This window comes from Chiloscyllium plagiosum, chromosome 19, assembly GCF_004010195.1.
Source record: "Chiloscyllium plagiosum isolate BGI_BamShark_2017 chromosome 19, ASM401019v2, whole genome shotgun sequence".
Classification (NCBI taxonomy): domain Eukaryota; kingdom Metazoa; phylum Chordata; class Chondrichthyes; order Orectolobiformes; family Hemiscylliidae; genus Chiloscyllium; species Chiloscyllium plagiosum.
Window position 1 is genome coordinate 41222377 of NC_057728.1, and position 18709 is coordinate 41241085.

The 18709-nt window shown below is 38.7% G+C and overlaps 1 protein-coding gene across 7 annotated transcripts in view; it reads left to right on the top strand.

The window, feature by feature from the left end:
* grip1 (glutamate receptor interacting protein 1) overlaps window positions 1–18709 on the top strand; it is a 458656-nt gene that overhangs the window by 353944 nt on the left and 86003 nt on the right. For 4 of the 7 annotated variants that reach the window (XM_043709637.1, XM_043709635.1, XM_043709636.1 and 1 more), the window contains exons 9-10: window positions 3057–3226; window positions 8844–8999. In XM_043709637.1, coding sequence (XP_043565572.1) covers window positions 3057–3226; window positions 8844–8999 — 326 coding nt within the window. The remainder of the gene's footprint in view (window positions 1–3056; window positions 3227–8843; window positions 9000–18709) is intronic. The other 3 variants (XM_043709639.1, XM_043709640.1, XM_043709634.1) reach the window with 2 other exon arrangements.

Sequence of the window (18709 nt, forward strand, 5' to 3'; positions counted from 1 at the left end):
GGTGTTTAACATCCAGCACATGTTGGCGTTTCTTCAATGCTGGGACTGCCTCATGGGTGTATGTTTGCGCTGTTAAATTTGTCTAACCTCAAAAAAAGGTGTATCTTTTGGAAAGTTTTATCAACCTATTTTGATACTCTATCCAAGTATTGATATGCCACCATTGAGCACACTGCTTAAAATGAAATACACATTTAGGTTACTGGAAATGAGTGAGCTGTAATATACCACGCATCATTATGATGTGCTGCATCGTCCACAATGTTGTGCTTTTATTAAAAATCTGCTGCTTCCCATTTGGAACGTGTATCATTGAGTGGCTTCAGTTAAACTTCTGTTTCATTAAATTAAATGTCTTATTATTTTACTTCAAGTATGCTGGTGTGTGATACCTTGGAAGGGTTAAACTGTGTGTTTATTTTCAAAAATTCCTAGCCTTTACTCTAATTATACACAGCTGCCTTTGCACAACACATTGGACTCCTATGGCCTTGACCACCTGACAGGTTATCGGCCAAGTTTCCTCAAAGTCCATTTGAATGCCATCTTGACAGCCACATCATGACTCACCTAGCCTTCGTTGATAATATCACCATGACACATGCTGCACACTTGCTGAGAGTTTTGTAAAGCAGACTCCAGGAAATACAGAGAGAAGATAGAATGAACTGTGCAATATGCTCTTCAATTCTCCTATATCACAACTGTTGTGATCCCAACAGTGCCAGAGATCTTTTTCTTTCTTGACTCTAAGGTTGAGCATCTTTGGTGACTGTGCCACTGTATTATGGGCCTTGAGGGTCCCTGGCACAACTGTCAATGCAGTGTCCTTTGCATGGCCTTGTGGATGAGATGGGGTCACTGACAGAGGTGAGGTTGAGCAACAGGGCTGTTCTGGAGAATCCTAAGATGAATGATACTTCTGGTGTGCCTGGTTGGTGTTTCTCCTTGCACTGGGTACCCAATGACAGCTCAAAGAATCCCTACAGTGTGGAAACAGGCCATTCAGCCCATCATGCCTATACCTAACCTCCAAAGAGGATCCTACCCTGACCCATCCCTCTAACCTTTCATGATAACCTTGCATTTCCTGTGGCTTATGCACCTCACCTACACATCCCTGAATGGTATGGGCAACTTAGTATGGCCAATCCTCTTTACATGCGCATCTTTGGACTGTGGGCGGAAACCCACACCGGGAGGATGTGCAAGCTCCACACAGGCAATTGCCCACGTTTGGGATTGAACCTGGGTCCCTGGAACTGTGAGGTAGTAGTGCTAACCACTCAGCCATTATGCCACCTCTGTTACTTTGAGGTAAAGGCTCACCTGGTTGAAGGCCAACATGCCTTGACCCCACTTAGCTTGCCATTAGTGCATTGCCACATATCCAGAAGCCTTTGAGTGCTCTATTGGAGCTGGATCTCCAAGGAACTGCCACCTTCTCCATAGAATTAACCAAACCCTCTAATGCCTGAGCCACAACAGTGGACAGATGCTTCCAGCCTGCATTCTGATTTCCTGAATGCCTCTGGCAGCCCTACCTTATGTTCCCCTGTCTCTGCATCTCCACCATGTCATTTATGGATGAGTACAGAGACTTATCGTCTGCATGGGGCTGAGCAAGTGCTTGGTCTCTAATAGTTCATTCGAATCTCCAAGAACTTGGGCCTTTCTTCCCCCGCTGACTGTGGACCAAGGTCAGTGACTAGTTCACTGCCTCCACTGGCCTAGAGCACTGCCTTCTGATGTGAGTATTCCTGTCCTGCAGACAAGCAAAGAAGAGGAATGAGGATCATCATGATGGATGGGTGCGTGAGAATTTAGTGAGCCTGCACAACCTTGCCAAGTCCTGCCCCTCCCTGATAAGTACTTAAGAAGCAAACTCTCCTGCATTCGGTAGAACATTGACAACATGAGGTGAATGTTGCTCATTTGTGCAGATATTCCATCTGAAGCTGAGGTTAGCAGACTGTACTGTCTGATGTGCATCTACACTGGCAAAGCATGAGAAATGCAATTAGCAATGAGTAGATTGTCCAACATACCCATACAGAGCACTGGATTCCAGCTCTGTTGCGAGGGACCTATGTTGACCTTCCCTGCTGTCTCAATCCCGTCATCAATTGGAACATCTTCATCTGCTACTCAACAGAAGTTCCAACTTCAAACTGAGACTCCAGAGTGGAAGATTTTGCCTATAGTTTATATTGTTGACATAAGACATCCACTTTCATGGCTTATTTTCAATGTCTCGTATGTTTGATTTTGCAAAAGTTGATCCATATTACATAAAATCTGACACGCAAATTATTCCAAATGAAAAGTTACTGTAATAGTCTCATCTGCAATTATTTATTCAGCTAGAATTTGTGGTGTATTAAAGGAAAACATCATACTTTATTGCAAAAAGATTTTTAACAATATTCTACTGAATATGAATATATTTCTATCTGATTTGTAAATTGTGAAATGTGCTCAGTGTGGAAATATCTCTAATTTTGTGGCAATTGTATTTGGAAAGTTTGTGATGTTAATTATTCCATGTTGTGCTATTATAAATTAGTTTTGCATTTCACTTTACTGTTATAAATAATTTGTTAAGAAAATGCATCTTATGTATTACCTATAGTCATGCTCTAGCAGGCTGTATTTTACAGGGATGTCACTGTGATTCTTCACACCAATAAACTCCCCGGTACAGTTATATAGCTGGGGGTCGAATTTACTCAGACTAGCTATTCCCACAGAAATAGTGGGCAAAAGGATAGGGAGAAAAATATTATATTGTACATCTTTTATAATTTTATAAAGTGTTCTGATTTTATTGGTTCTTATTTTATTGTTGCATTTAATGCATCCAAAAGAGCAGTCAACTGATTGGCAATAAACCTTATGCATTTTTGACAATAAGTAGTGTAATGCAAGTTGCATTTTCATTTGAAAATATAGAGCTTCCTTTATAATTGAAGAATTCTTCAAGCATTTTTAATGCTTTTCCTAACTATACTTTATGTTAGTTATTTCTGTGACCTAAAAGTTTTGTATATTCACAGATGTGGCGCTTTGCATGTTGGAGATCACATACTTTCGATTGATGGCACCAGCATGGAGTATTGCACGTTAGCTGAAGCAACTCAGCTTTTAGCCAGTACCTCTGAACAAGTCAAGCTAGAACTGCTTCCTTACCATCAAACACGACTGGCTTTGAAGGGACCGGAACACGGTAGGTTTGTGAATACTTTGCCTAAAGAGAATAGGAATAGAAGTTGACAGCTCAAGTGCACATAATAACAAGTGACAGTTGAAATAAAACTTTTCAGTTAGCACATTTCTCATTGTCTGGCTTGAGGTGATTATCGAATAACTGGTTTTGATGCCCATTTATGTGCTATTTAGTTCACAGCATTGCTATAGATCACAGACCTGACTCTGCTAGTTAAAAATAATTCTATAAACAAGAATGTCCTTTTTTATTTGAAAGAACAGAGCTTCATCAGTACCTCTGGAAACAATGCACCTCATACTGTACAAAGGGCTCTGTTTTCTTTAGTAGGGTATATCTGTACAAGTCAATTCTAGGAATATCGTCTAAGCTCCTTGAGTCTTGAGAATGCTTTGGAATCAAAAAAGAAATTTGAAGCTACAATAAGATAGAGTAAAAATTATTGAAACATTGGACCTATCTCTCGTCCTAACCCTCGCCTCATTGCTGACTATAATGATTCAATGTGTAATCTTAGGAAGTTAGTGATCATACCCTATTATTACAGAGTGTCACTAATTGTATACAAGGTCAAACATAGTCTAGCCAATCCTGTGGAAAAACTGAAGCTAATGTCTTAAAAAAATTATACATTGAAAGTATTTTCTACACTGTGTTTTCAAATCCTTCACCCTTCTGTTTTCACTTTTATTAATTTTTTGCTGACTATGATTTTGTTAGCCCATTAGTGACTGTCAATATAGGAGCTTTTGTTGCTTTATGAATTCTGGGCAGCTATAGTTTGCTGGTTTCTGCAGACTTTCCTAATTAATAGAGAATGTCCAACAGTTTTATTTGTAGGTGGCATTCATGTCTGTAAAACTATTTTGGTATATACAAGATCGCATTTTTTTAAACACATGTTCCTCTATTGTCCCTGGAGCTTTGAAAAGTTGTGGGTGTACTGCAGATCATTGAGAACCAAGTTTGCAACCTAAGTATACTATCAGTCCAGGCCTAACACTGAACTGATAGAAAGTACTAACATAACTGAAGATGGGAACAATGGATGTCCAATGCAATGGATGTTTGCACTTTTGTAAAGAATTAAGTTCAGCTTTCAATAAGACAACAAGGAAAATTTAATTGACAATTTGGAATCTACTTGCATTAACAAGTTAAGTAAAGAAAAGCAGGTATTCATCCATCTCAGAAGAATTTCAACCCAAGTAGAAAGGTACATTTTAAAAGACATACCAAGAACTATGTTTTAAATAGATGTTTTCCTATAATTTGAATATTTGACATGGGTAACTCTTGGAATGCAAATGCATATGTATATTCCATTATTCTCTCAGCCTGCTGAGATTGTATTGTATCTCTAACATGGAACATTACAGCCCAGTACTGGACTTTTGGTCCTCTATGTTGCGCCAACCTTTGAAACCAATCTGAAGCCCATCTAATCTACACTATTCCATTATCATCCATATGTTTATCCAACGACCATTTAAATGCCCTTAAGGTTGGCGAGTCTACTACTGTTGCAGGCAGGGCATTCTGTGTCCTTACTACTCTGAGTAAAGAACCTACCTCTGACATCTGTCTCATATCTATCATCCCTCAATTTAAAGCTATGCCCCTTCTCGATAGTCATCGCCATCTGAGGAAAAAGGCTCGCACTGTCCAGTCTATCTAACCCTCTGATTATCTTCGATGTCTCAATTAGGTCACCTCTCAACCTTCTCTCTAACAAAAATAGCTTTAAATCCCTCAATCTTTCCTCATAAGACCATCCCTCCATACCAGGCAACATGGTGGTAAATCTCCCCTGCACCCTATCCAATGCTTCCACATCCTTTCTATAATGCAATGACCAGAACTGTATGCAATACTCCAAGTGTGGCCGCACCAGAGTTTTTTGTGCAGCTGCAGCATGACCTCATGGTTCCAAAACTCAATCCCTCTACCAATGAAAGCTAACGCACCGTATGCCTTCTGAACAACCCTGTCAACCGAGGTGGCAACTTTCAGGGATCTATGCACATGGATACCGAGATCTCTCTGCTCATCTACACTAACAAGAATCTTACCATTAGCCCAGTACTCTGTATTCCTGTTACTCTGTCCAAAGTGAATCACCTTTTCTGCATTAAACTCCATTTGCCACATCTCAGCCCAGCTCTGCAGCTTATCTATGTCCCTCTGTAACCTGCAACGTCCTTCTGCACTATTCACAACTCCACTGACTTTAGTGCCATCCACAAAATTACTAACACATTCTTCTAAGTTAAAGATTTTTTTTGACAATTAAGATTCTTGTTGGGTTTTTATCTTCATCATCTAATAGCCATTCTGGTGTGAGACTTGTACCTTTTTGAGTCAAACTTCAATGATGTACAATTGTGAAAGATTAGTTGGAAATCACAGGTTTTTGATTTATCATTTGATAGTTGACAGCCTGGAATAAATTTTTCGGTGTAATTTTATAAAGTTCATTTTTTTTTCACAATTCTTTTAAATATGAGAACAGATTTACCGATTTCCCCACACACAGGGAAGCAATGCTTATAGAGATTGTGGATGCTGGATTGTGTTCATCCCAGCTCTTGCCTTACTCATTGAGTATAACTCCCAGTTCACAGTGCAGAATCATTGAATGATGCTACTGACATCGTCAGCAGATTATAGTGTGTAAACTTTTTTATTTGTTTGATGTAACTGAAATGAGGTTATGGAAAATAATGGGTATATTTTTCTCACTCTAAAGTGGACCAGAATGCTAATGTGATGAGTAGCTGAGCAAGATCAGCAGTAAACGGAAGCAGACTAAAAAATAAAAACTACTATGCATCTTGCTCCATGACAACAGGGGTGAGAGAAAATGCTGAATAAGCACTCTAAAGGGGGCATTTGCAATAAAATTTTGCACATAGTAATGTGGAATTGGCAGGGAAAGAAAATCTAATTTTGGCACTCCCGATAGAGGTAGAGTCTATAATCCCTACAGCGTGGAAGCAGGCCATTTTGCCCATCTGGTTCACACCAACCCTCTGAGCAGAGCATACTATCCAGACCCACTCCCCTGCCTTTTCCCCTTTAATCCTGTATTTCCCATGGCTACCCCATCTAGCTTACACATCCCTGGATACTATGGGCAACTTAGTGTGGCCAATTCATCTAACCTGCACATCTTTTGGACTGTGGGAGGGAACCCACACACAAATGGGGAGAATGAGTAGGTCTATTTGTTTTATTCTTGAGTTGCTGTTGGGGATCCAATCTAACAATTGCCACCCAGTACCTATGATAAAGGAATCTAATCATGTTAAAAACAAATCTAGATTTGGATACATCGGCTGTCACTTCATGTTGAAAAGTAAACAAATGATTCAGAGGGATACAGTTAAGTTCTGCTTAATTTGGTTTCCAGTGGCAGTCCCAACATTTTTTGACCCTTTCTGGTAGTTGGTCAATATTAAGAGCTTGTCAATTTATACATTTGAGCAAGCAACTATGTTGAAACTGTTCATCGATTTGAATGTATGAGCTGTTTACAACTACCACATCAGCCCCTCGGGACATATTGGGGGATGAAGCTTTCGATGTCACTCTTAAAAATTATCAATGAGATGCCCATACACTCAAATCAATGAACTGCCACGACTAGGTAATGTAGTGCTGAGTGGAATTCTGAAAAGAAGTGAATAATAAAATAGCTCAAATGTTGGCTTTTTTAAAAAATGTGGACGATATGCATAAAATATTTAAAAGAAAGACTTTCATTTCTATAGTACCTTGCATGATCTCAGGATATCTCAAAATATATTAAAACCAATCAAACACTTTTTAAGTATTATCACTATTGCAATGTATAGTGTTTACACCATGTGATGAATGAACTCTGACTGATTTATCAGCTAGTAAGTTTGTTCATTTCAGCATTTCAGAATTTTCTTTATGTTGTAGGCCATATCTCTTTGTTGAGAGTACCTACTGAAGTTGGGGAAGATGATGCTAAATAACAGTTAATGTTGGAGTTGACACAAGATATCTGGATGGGTAAATGATTAGGAAGGGTTTAGAGGGATATGGGACAAATGTTGGCAAATGGGACCAGATTAATTTAGGATATCTGGAAGAGTTGGACCGAAGGTGTGTTTCCATGCTGGACAATTTTATGACTCGATAAGTCTCCATTCCTTTATCTGTAGAGCAGGCTTGAATCGAATCTTTAATAGGCTAAGCCCTTAACTTGTATTACAACTGGATGAACAGTAAAAGCAAACTCCTCCAGGTGTTGGAGGTCTGAAATAAAAACAGAAAGTGCTGGAAGTATTCAGTTGGTCTGGCAGTATCTGCGAGAGAGAGGGAAAAAAAAAAGTTGACAATCAGAGTTAAATATGATTTCTTCAGAAAAGCAAAATATTTTGTGCTGGACTGACGGCCATACAGTCAATAAGGAAATGTCTCAAGGGTTTCCTGTGAATGTTTGTTTGTTTTTTTTAAGATTCCACAGGGAAACAGACTCTTTGGCCCAACAGGTCCACACTGACCCTCCAAAGAGTAACCCACCCAGACCCATTTCCCTCCAACTAATGCACCTAACACTCTGGCCAATTTAGCATGACCAATTCACCTAACCTGCACATCTTTGGACTTTGGGAGGAAACCGGAGCACCCAGAAGAAACCCACGCAGACACTTGGAGAATGTGCAAACTCCACACACAGTCACCCGAGGCTGGAATCGAACCTGAGACCCTGATGCTGTGAGGCAGCAGTGCTAACCACTGAGCTATCGTGCCACCCTAAAATGGTTCTAGCAGCTCTTATTGCAGGAGAAACCCAAAGCATTCAATGCCCTTTTGCGGAGGCAATTTGTCTTAGGTTACGCTCCAGTCATCTATTTGAGAATGTTACATTATTAAGCTATGCTGTAATTAGCCTTTTCTGTCATTCCTATTTTTAAATTCACATTTGAATAAAACTAGCTAGAATGAACACTCAATTTTAATTGGCAGTATTAAACATGAGAAATTTAAACTCATTTTTGAGAAAAAGGAGGAAAATATACCCATATAAGATGGTAACTTTCAAAATGTAGTTTATCAATCACTTCATCTTGCCAAGTATTTAATTTTGAGTATCTTTGAATATGCATGGGAAACGTTGTGTGGGAAAATTGAAGTGAAAGGTTTCATATAGTGCAGCCTTACACTCTTACTACACACACTTCTTTTTGAAAATTAATTTCATCCTCTCAAAAGTGTGGTCCACTGAATATGGAGTACCACCCTCGAGGATCCATGGGTATCTTTCAGCATAACCCTAAGAGACAAAAGGAAGTTTGAGAAATGCTGTAAACATCCATTATCAGCAATTTCTTTGGACGTTCCAGCAGTCTCCAACCAGAGTTGCCTTAGGAGACTGGGCAAGGTCTGTTTGCAAATCACTATGTATGTGTCAATTAAAAGAGGCTGTTCCAATAGGTGGTGATAAAGATCATAATTCTTTCTACTCAAAACTGCTTTCTCTTCTGTCAGATGTTACGATCTGTATAATTCTGTTGTCTTTCCCTCTTTTCTGCTCTGTTCTGTCTTCTTTGTGTGCGATTCCCATCATCCTTCATGTGGACAGTCAGGGTTCAAAGGAGCAGCAGACAACTTGCCTGGGATACTTGTGGAAGCAACAGCAGCAACTTGCTCACCTACCAACCCTATAACACCTACCACCCTGATCAATGTAGGATGACAGCCTTGAAATGCCAGCAACCTTCTTCTCAAAACAGTCTTCGTAATGTTCCACTTTTTTTTTCCTCCCGTCCTTTTATTCATTAGTTTTCTGTCCCATGTTCTGTTTGCATGGATTGAATATCACTAATAAAGTGATCATCATTGTATGGATAACTATGTTTGAAGATTAACTTGTAACATTATTGCTTAAGAATGCAATTATTGTACTGTTGACCTTCATATCACTTGGACTAGAGTATTGAAGCAACCTAAGGTTAGATCAATATATCAGAATTTAAATGCTAATTTTTCCATCCATACTAATTTAACTGTGTGTGCAACCAGAGAAGATAGAAATTGTATATACTAAGTTGTGGGGAAGAGTTCTTTTTGTGAGATACATGAGACAGAGCTCTTAAAATGTATTTTCTAAAACATTGACGATTTCATTACATGCAATGCATGGAGAATTTTAACTCCTAAAGGGTATGATGACACAGAAATTTGAGCAATCGTACCAAATACCACAACAGTGCTGGAATCAAACAGAAGTTTGATTTAGCTCATGCTGTTGAATAGCTGATGTCACTTTCCTGTAGTTTGTGGGTGCTGAGTAGGGTCTAGATATTCAGTACATGAAAAAGAGAACATGGGCAGAAGGAAGAATTGAGAGGGATGAGTTATCTGTGCTCCATTCACCATCTCTGAGCAGCTACACTGGCAAAGCCCTACAACCCTTTACCTTATCTACCTTCTCAGTTAGTTATATTCTTTCCTCTGAGATGATCAGTGTTAAAACTCACAGTTTTGTAACTTGGAAAAATCTGAAGCATTATTCTTAATGTTTATTGAGTAATATTTTAAATGATGTGTTTGGCGAAGTAGAATGTCTCTGGAATATGCCAGACAAGTGAGCTTTGAGTGTGTCATCACTTCTAACCTATGCTCCAGTCACCAACAAGTCTTGCTCTCCTTTCAGAACTTCTGTTTTGAGAGAAATTCCCTGCTCATCAATGCCTCAGAACATATTGTTGTGATCTCATATCCTAGTTGCTGCATGTACGATGTATTAAAAAATGATACTGTTCTTAACAAACTAACCATATGATACAAGCCAAGCAAAACATGTTCGAGCTGTTCTTTGTGCCAGTAACCAAAGTTGCTGTTGAAATTTTAGTCAAATTCTTTGCTTCTTTCTCCCTGTAGTCTTCTTGAAAAATGAGTCACAGTTAGATGCAATTTTATTAATGAGTATATAAGTAGTTGCCAAATTACTATAAACAACAATTCAGGACTAAATTAAGGTGAGCCAAGCATGGATTTCTCAAGGGAAAAATCTGGTTCAATTATCTTGCTTGGGTTTCTTGGAGGAAGAGGTAACAGAGGGGAATGCTGCTGATTGCTATATACATGGATTTCCAAAAGCTATGTAATTCAATGGCACACCACAGACTTCTGAGCAAGGTTCTTGCACATTAAATAAAAGGGTGTGAAATTGGCTGAGTGATAGGAGCAATGAGGACAATTAAAAGGATATTTTTTGGGCTGCAGAAAAGTTTGTAGTGGAATTCCCCAGGAGTTAAGGGTCAGTACATTTCCTGATACATATTGTAGTTTTCAGAAACTGTGGTGTTCAGCATAAAATTTCAAAAATTTGGAGATGATCAAAAATTTTATCATATTGTAAACCCCTAGAACTTTAAAAGGATGTAGTGCAGCAGCAGAAGAACCTAGGCATACAATTACATAAGTCACTGGATGTAGCAGGACAAGTTGAGAGAGGAGTTAATAAAGCATACAGTTCTCTAGGCTTTATTAACAAGCCCATAGAGTACAGAAACAAGGAGATTATATTGACCTCGTATACTAGTTCAACTTCAACGAGAATATTCCGTTCAGTTCTAGGTGCTGCACTTTAGGAAGTTCATGAAGAAATTAAAGAGAGTGCAGAAAAGATTCATGAGAATGGTTCATGGCTAAGGAATTTCAATTATGAAGATGGATTAGAGAAGCTAGGACAGCTTCCTTTGGAGATGAGAAGGTTAAGGGGATAGATGTATACAAAACTGAGAGGCCTGGCGAGAGTAGATGGGGAAAATCTGTTCAAAGGATTTAAAATTAAGGGGCACACATTTGAAGTAATTGGCAAAAAAATGTCATGCTGGCAATGAAAACAAAATGTTCTCACAGTGGGTAATGTCTAGAATACACTGCCTGAGAAGGGGTAAAGGTGAGTCCAACCAGTACATTTTTAAAAAAGGAGTGAAACTGTTATTTGAGGAGGAAGAATGTGTGGGATTATACGGAGAAGGCAGAATAAGTGAAATTCTCGTACAGAGATCCAGAATGCATACACTTTGGCTGAATGGCCTCCTCTTGTGCTGTAATGTTTTTGTGAAGGCTCCTGACTAAAAATAGCCATTTGAATTTGCTTAATCATGATGTGGGGGTCATAATCGATTTAAGCTTGTCTTCCTAACGGTTTTAATGATGGCTGGTACTGATAGTGATCAGTACCATGTAGCAGAAATCCAGGTTTTGTTGAAGCCCAGTTGTAATTAACATAAAACAAATGAGCTGGTTAGAAAATGGAACACCAGAATTATTCAAAGCCAACACGCTCTTATTTGAAGATGATTATAACTAAAAGAATTAATTAGGTTCTGTTAAATGACAGTTTTAAATGAATACCATCTCAAACTTAATCAGACATATGAAAAGCAAGACTCTCCTGGAATAGTCAAAAGTGACTCTGGAGGAACCATAAAGCAGATTTTCATGTCCTGATTGGCCCACACTTTGTGGAGGGTCTGATGAACAATTTTGCATGAATGTCTATCCTTGTCAAAGGCCATCTCTCAAAATCATCAAGAAAATGTTAATTCAAATAAACGAAATGAATGCTACAATTATAACAAATTAAATAGTGGTTTCATTGAGGAGTTTTACTATTTAGAAAGTGGGACGATGCCTCTGTAACTTTTTCCTATAATGACTGTGCATTTATGGTGCTGGCAAATTGTCAAGAACCCAGATCTAAGAGAGTGAGGGTGACAGGTACTGAGGTATTTCTGAGGGGTTTGTACAAACCCCCATTTCTGTGGGTAAGTAAAGAGATCTTTGTGTGTGAGGATAGCTGGTCAAAAACTGTTTGAGGGAATGGACAATGTGGCAGAAATGTTGTCTTTCAAATTAAAAAGCAATCAACCTTTCCATTGAATTTCTCTGATCCTGATTCAGCCCTCCATGATTGGGTGGTTAGACCACACTCACTATGAAAAACAACTCCAGTGATTTAAAGGAACAGCTGCACAGTCCCTTTTAAATCATTCAGAGCTCCTTGGTAGCAATTGCTGATTAGGTGCTCACAAAGCCAAAGGTTAGGCTGGTGCCCCCAAAATTGGTTGTGACTCAGTTAAGAAAGCCTGACTTAGGTGCAGAATGAGATCATTTAGCGCTTTGAACCTGCACCACAATCTACAGAAGCAGATTTGATCTGTTTATGGTCTGAACCCTACATTGCTGTCAGCTACTCCAATCCCTTGACTCATTTGTCTATCAAACTCAACCAAAAGCCAAATAGTTCAAAAGAGTTTTAACATAACGTTGTGGTTGCCGATTTCCTTGTCTTTTTTTCTTTACAATTTTCTCCCTTTCTGCAGCCTCCTGATTCTGTTTCTGTTAATGTCAACAACTTTATAGAAATGGTCAATTGATAGTATAGAACTTGACGTTTTTTCAGCAATACTCAAAAAGCAATGTTGAAGCTTTTCATTTTGTATTTGTCAGGTCAATTCACAAGAATACCAATAAAGGAAAAAAACAATGTGTGAGAAGAGAGTACTGATTAGTTGGCAAATGGACTCTGATTAGTAATAGCATTGGCAGGGAAAATGCAACAGTTAAAGATAATTGATAGTTAACTTCCAGGCTTCATTTAGATTTTAAATCCAGTGGATTGACTTTAAATGGTTAGGGTATTATCCTGATAAATGGGCCAGTGAATGGCTGTCATCTGTTTTGTTGTGCTGAAATAGGCATGGGCTGTGGATGTTCTGTGCTGACAGAAATACCATGTTCCTGTGCAATATAAGTAATATATGTAGCTTTGGTACAAGATTATGTACGACACTAACAATACTAATACTTATTAGGAAATTCTTACCTGCACTGCTAGTCCTAAGTTATCAGTGTAATTCTTTGTACATTCAAGATTATCTCGTAAATTTTATCCAATTTCAGAATCATATGCTGTTTGAGATGATTCACCAGTTGAGGATCAGTTACATAAATTTTAATGACAGTATATTTGCCTAGCTCAATGGTGTTGCTATGAAATTCCTGTTAGATCCAGCTTTCTCTCACAATTTTGGATGCTATGCGAAATGTGTCTTCAGCTGGCGCCTTAGCTCCTATCCTTTGCATATTTCCAATGTGTAGATCATATATTTGTATATGTTTGCTATGTTTGACTCCACAGATGCATGTAAGAATTTCTTAATAAGTATTAATGTGCTCCATCCTGCACTCAAATTCCCATTTGAAATGGAACAGTCAAATGAGCTCTTTTTTTAATGTCCTAGTTAAAGATTAATGGTCTATCGTGTGCCTATCTTCTCTGATCAGTATACACAATGGGATTTCCACCATTCCACATGTGAGTTGGATCATACCAATAGACACGTAAATAAGGTCCAAGCCACTTGCTCACTGTGCAAGCTTGATCCTAAAACAGGTCATATCAAACTCAATCCTGCAGGACAATGGTGACCCTGCTCAGATAACTACTCACTCCATATCATGCAAGTTCATGAAAACCCCAAATGCAATCACTTAACATCCTGAAAGTTGTCCAGTCTATCTCCAGTTACTCTGGAAGCATAAGGCAAAATGGGTAGTGTTTGTCGCTAACTGACAGGATGCTGTCAAAAGACATTCTGCCAGTCACACGAATGAATATTATGGTATACGAATTGCAGTTCTAGTATGATACTATTTATATCGGCTGTACATCCCAAGACTAGCAGATCATATCAAACAATATATCCCTTCAGCTGTTTTCAACGAGCAAGGTATTGATAGTACCTATCCATTAGACAGGGGTGTTTGCAACACAGTATCCAACATTAGGTTTGATTCTGTAATTGGACAGCATTTGCTGGATAAAAATGACACTGACAACCAATTTAGGATTGTCAGTTGGGCTTGCAGAGCAGAACACTTGCACATACTGTCATGCTCAGGGCCTTGTTCTTTACAGACACAACATGCCCACACACACTGCATCTGTTACATCTCATCAAACTAGTCGACAGCCATTAACTGGTTCTTGTCTTAGGGCAATGCTCTGACTAATCAGTCAACCTGCCTGATTTCAAATCTAAACAAAGTCTGGCAGTTCACTATCAGTCATTATTAGCTGCTGCATTCTTAATAACACCACCACTACCAGTCAGAGTCCGCTTGTTGACCAGTCAGAACTCTCCTCTTGTACAGAATAAATGTTGGTTTTCCTTTTATTGATATTCTTTATTGTTGAATTTTCCTGTTGCATACAAACCAATAATTTTTACCAACCTCCATGTAACTAACCTAGTAGGCTAGCTGCAAGCATCCTGTGCTAGAAATGCTGAGTGGAGACGTAATGACCACCTACTGAGGTTCCCAAAATTGTAGATGTTGATCCTTAACTAGTTTGATGCACTCCATGTGAGTAAAAAGAAATGGATGAAGCTGTTAGACATTGCTAAGGCTATAAGCCTCAACAATATTCTGGCAATATCATCAAAGGATTTTATCCACCTGCACCCCTGGGCAAGCTGTTCCAGTACATTTACAACACTGGAATCCACCTGGCAAGGCGGAATATTCACCAGTCTTGTGTATCCAACCCAGTCAGTTACCATCTATCAGTCATTTGTCAGTAAAGTGCCATCAACAACGTTACCTAGCAGCACTTGCAATAACGGGCTCACTTATGCTTAGTTCAGGTTCCAATAAAACCAATCAGTTCCTGAACTACCTTGACTGTGACAAAACTGGAGTCAAAGGGAATTGGGAGCAATCTCCCTACTGGTTGGAGTCACATCTGGCATAAAGGAAAATAGCTGTTATTGTTGGAGGCCCATCATCCCAGCTCCAAGACTGCTCAGAAATAGTTCCTCAGCCTTTTTTTCCCTATCCTGAAGTGCTATTATGCACCCCTGAGTGATCTTCTCACCCACCAAAATCACTGTGACTTTTTTCCTTTTTTTTTAAACTAGTAGCCACCACCAGTAAAACACCCTGAAAGGTAACGTAGCCCACTCAGTTGGCATTACATTTGCCAACAGTCGAAAACCATGGTGCTGGAAAAACCATTACAGGTCAGGGAGCATCCGAGGAGCAGGGGAGTCGACATTCCAGGCATAAGCCCTTTGTTAGGAATGTAGAGGGGGAAGGGGCCTGAGAGTTGCATCCACCAACATAATCACTCTCTTTTTGTCAACCACTCGTGTACTGTGGCAATAGTGCATACCATGCAGGACTGAAACCAATCACTAAGATTCCTTCAACAACTCCCTCAAAACCCGCAAGCTATGCCATCTTAAAGGACTGGCACAGCAGATATATAGGAACGCCATTACCTGCAACTTCCCCTCCAAACCACGCACCGTCCTGGCTTGGAACTATGTCACTGTTCTTTCACTGTTGCTAGGTTAAAATCCTGGAGATCGCCATCTCTCAAAACTGTGGGTGTATCTATTGTGGTGAAAGAAGTAGCTCCTTACCATTTTAGGCCAATTAGAGATGAATAATAAATAACAATGCTCACATCCTGTGAATGAATAAATTATATTTTACATATAAACTTAGTGTTTTAACAACCTAATTGATTAGGGGTGGTACAATTGCCATCTGTACCCTATATCTATTTTCTTAACCAGATAACTGGTAATTATGAAGTGTTAAAACTATTGTTAATTTTACTCTACCCGGTTGCCTATCCAGCAATAGGACCCCACGAATATTTATTGGCTTAGCATTAAAATTCCTGAATCTAATGAAATAAAATTCTGCAGAGGCTATTATCCCGTCACCAAGTCAGCCTTTATTTATACATGGAGAGTCCTTGACACTGATCCAGCCCTCTCTGTACCAGCTCTCAGAGTGAACAGGATGTCTGACACTCCTTATCTGTCAGCCAATGCTTGTGATTGAGGCTGTTAATCTGATCCAGTCAGAGAACTCATTCTATGAGGTCCACCTGGCCAACCTCATTACAATTACTGCCTCTTATTCTGAAGAGAGTAAAACTCCTGAGTCCAACTTGAAAAGGAATAAGATATCAATGTTAGCTCAGAATTACTTCTATAGCTGGTTGCTTTCCAAAAGCAGCCCTGAAGGTGGAACTCTTAGTATAAAATATGTATAGATCAAGAAGAATTGCATAATAAAGGTTTATTGTTCATTTCAACCCCTTTGCTAACAATATGAATTTTTGACTTTCACATTGTTTTGTTTTTTTTAATCCAAGATGGCACGAACATCTAGATTTTCATGTTTTCAAAAAAAAAACACCCTGACTGGCTAAAGTGCAGGCAGCTTTAGTAAAGTAGACTTGCTGACTTTGAACATTCCTGTGATGGCTTTTAGACTTAAAGGACTTTCACATGAAAGGTTTCAAAACCTTTCAATTCTTTGCATGTGAAGTGGTGATTAGCGTATGTTTGGAAGCTCATGTCAACTGAAAGCACGGATTAGAGCTTTTTAAAAGTTAACATTGGTTAAATGCTTACTGATTATCCAATTACTCCAAATCTTATGAAACTAATACTTTATTATCACACCATAACCAATGGAGTGAATGAAATTGTTTTATTTTAGAAAGGAAAAGTAATTTTAAAAGCATTAATCTGATGCTTTGTGTGCATGCATTTGGATCAGTATAAAATATTCAGTATGGAGTAACGTTTTTGTGTTTGATTGCATGTACAACTGTTATTTTACGTAATATATGTATTGTGGTTTTCTTGGAAGTGGTTGCGATGCTGTGAAATCTCATGGGTGTGGAATCCAGAAATATCTGTCATTGCATTCTTCTAAAGATAGATGTAATGTCCTGTGAAGCAAAGCCTATTCCAGAGCAATTGCACTATCATGGCAACAACTGTAGTCAGTGTAATAACTCTCCAGGATAACCACAATATATTGCATCAGGATTTAACATTGTTTGCGTTAGATGTACTTTCAAGAATTCATATTGTTTAAGTATGAGTGATAGCAATTCCAGTAGGACCATAAGGAGAAAACTCCTAGCAGAGTCTCGCTTAGATTCTGAGCTGATCTCTGAACCTGGTGGAAATGAGAGTCTCCACAGTACGTAATGCAGTAAAATTTAATTTTTATGGAATGCCTATGAACAATTATAAAGAATGAAATAAAAGAAATAAGAAAAACGTAACTTCATAAAAGAAGGAAAACGTTGCATACGTAGAAAGATAGTAAGGCAGCATTATTATCTTCCAAAAAAAGCACCAGATTGGTCTTTTTGCAATTGATCTCCAAAATTATCCCCAAAAAGTAAGCCCATAACAAATCTATACAAGGGCAAAATAATCCTTGGTACATAACCTTACATGAGGATGAAATCTCTGGTCACTTACTTTGTTAACATACTTTATTCTGTAGCTTTCAGTGGTTGGCTGGACAACTCTGGCTGCTGCAATGAACCCTACAGGCTTTGTTCCTTAAGTCTAATTTCTGGCTCCATTCAAGCTTTGCAGATGCTTATTTAAACTTTCCCAAAATTAAGGCCTGGCGACCAGGAGTCTCTATCAATGTCTTCTAGCAGACTTTGCAGAACTTCAGTTGCTTTTACATGTTTGGTGTCTCTCATACTTCATTCACTAAGTTATGACTCAAGCTCCTTCTTCACATAATCAATTTTGCCTTATGTGTAAAGCTGTTAATTATCCTGGGAGAAAGTGAGGACTTCAGATGCTGGGGGTCAGAGCTTAAAAATGTGTTGCTAGAAAAGCGCAGCAGGTCAAGCAGCATCAAAGGAGAAGGAGAATCGACTTATCATGGTCAAGGATCATTGGGATACCAGAAATAGGAACTGTTCCCCTTTTTTTTGAAATTATCAAATGCGACTGTGGCAGCAAGTATGGAAAAATCAATACTTCAGTCAAAGTTAGAGTTGTGAATGAGTATGTGAGATGGGGGAGATCTTAAGTCTACTGTTACTAATGTTACTCTTGATCATATAATTGCATAATTGTTTGACTTAATTAAAACATAATCACAGGTTTAAATCCCTGTCTAAAAAGTAACAATTCAGTACAGGTTCTCAAAAAATCAAAAGCAAACCAGAAATAAGGAGTAGGACAAAATTGTAAAAAAAAAATTGGTTGCTTACTGTAGGCCTACAGGAGCATGAGGAAAAAAGCTGATGAATTAAATGCAGATATAAATTGGTTTCCTTTATTTCAGATATATTTATTCACTTTTAGACAATAACCTCATCTCCAGCCCTCAAGGGAGCTGTAAAATAACATACAGAAATAAACCATTCAGCCAATCAAGTCTGCAATGGCTCTTTCGAAAAGCAATCCAATCAGTCTGTTTTTCTTCACCTATTGATCCAATTATCGTTAAAGGTTACTGCGAAATCTGTTTTCACCACCCCACCACTAATTGCATTCCAAATCCTAACCAGTCATTGTGTAAGACGGATGTTCCACATGTAGCTTCAGGGTCCTTTGCCAATCATCTTAAGTCTGTACTCTC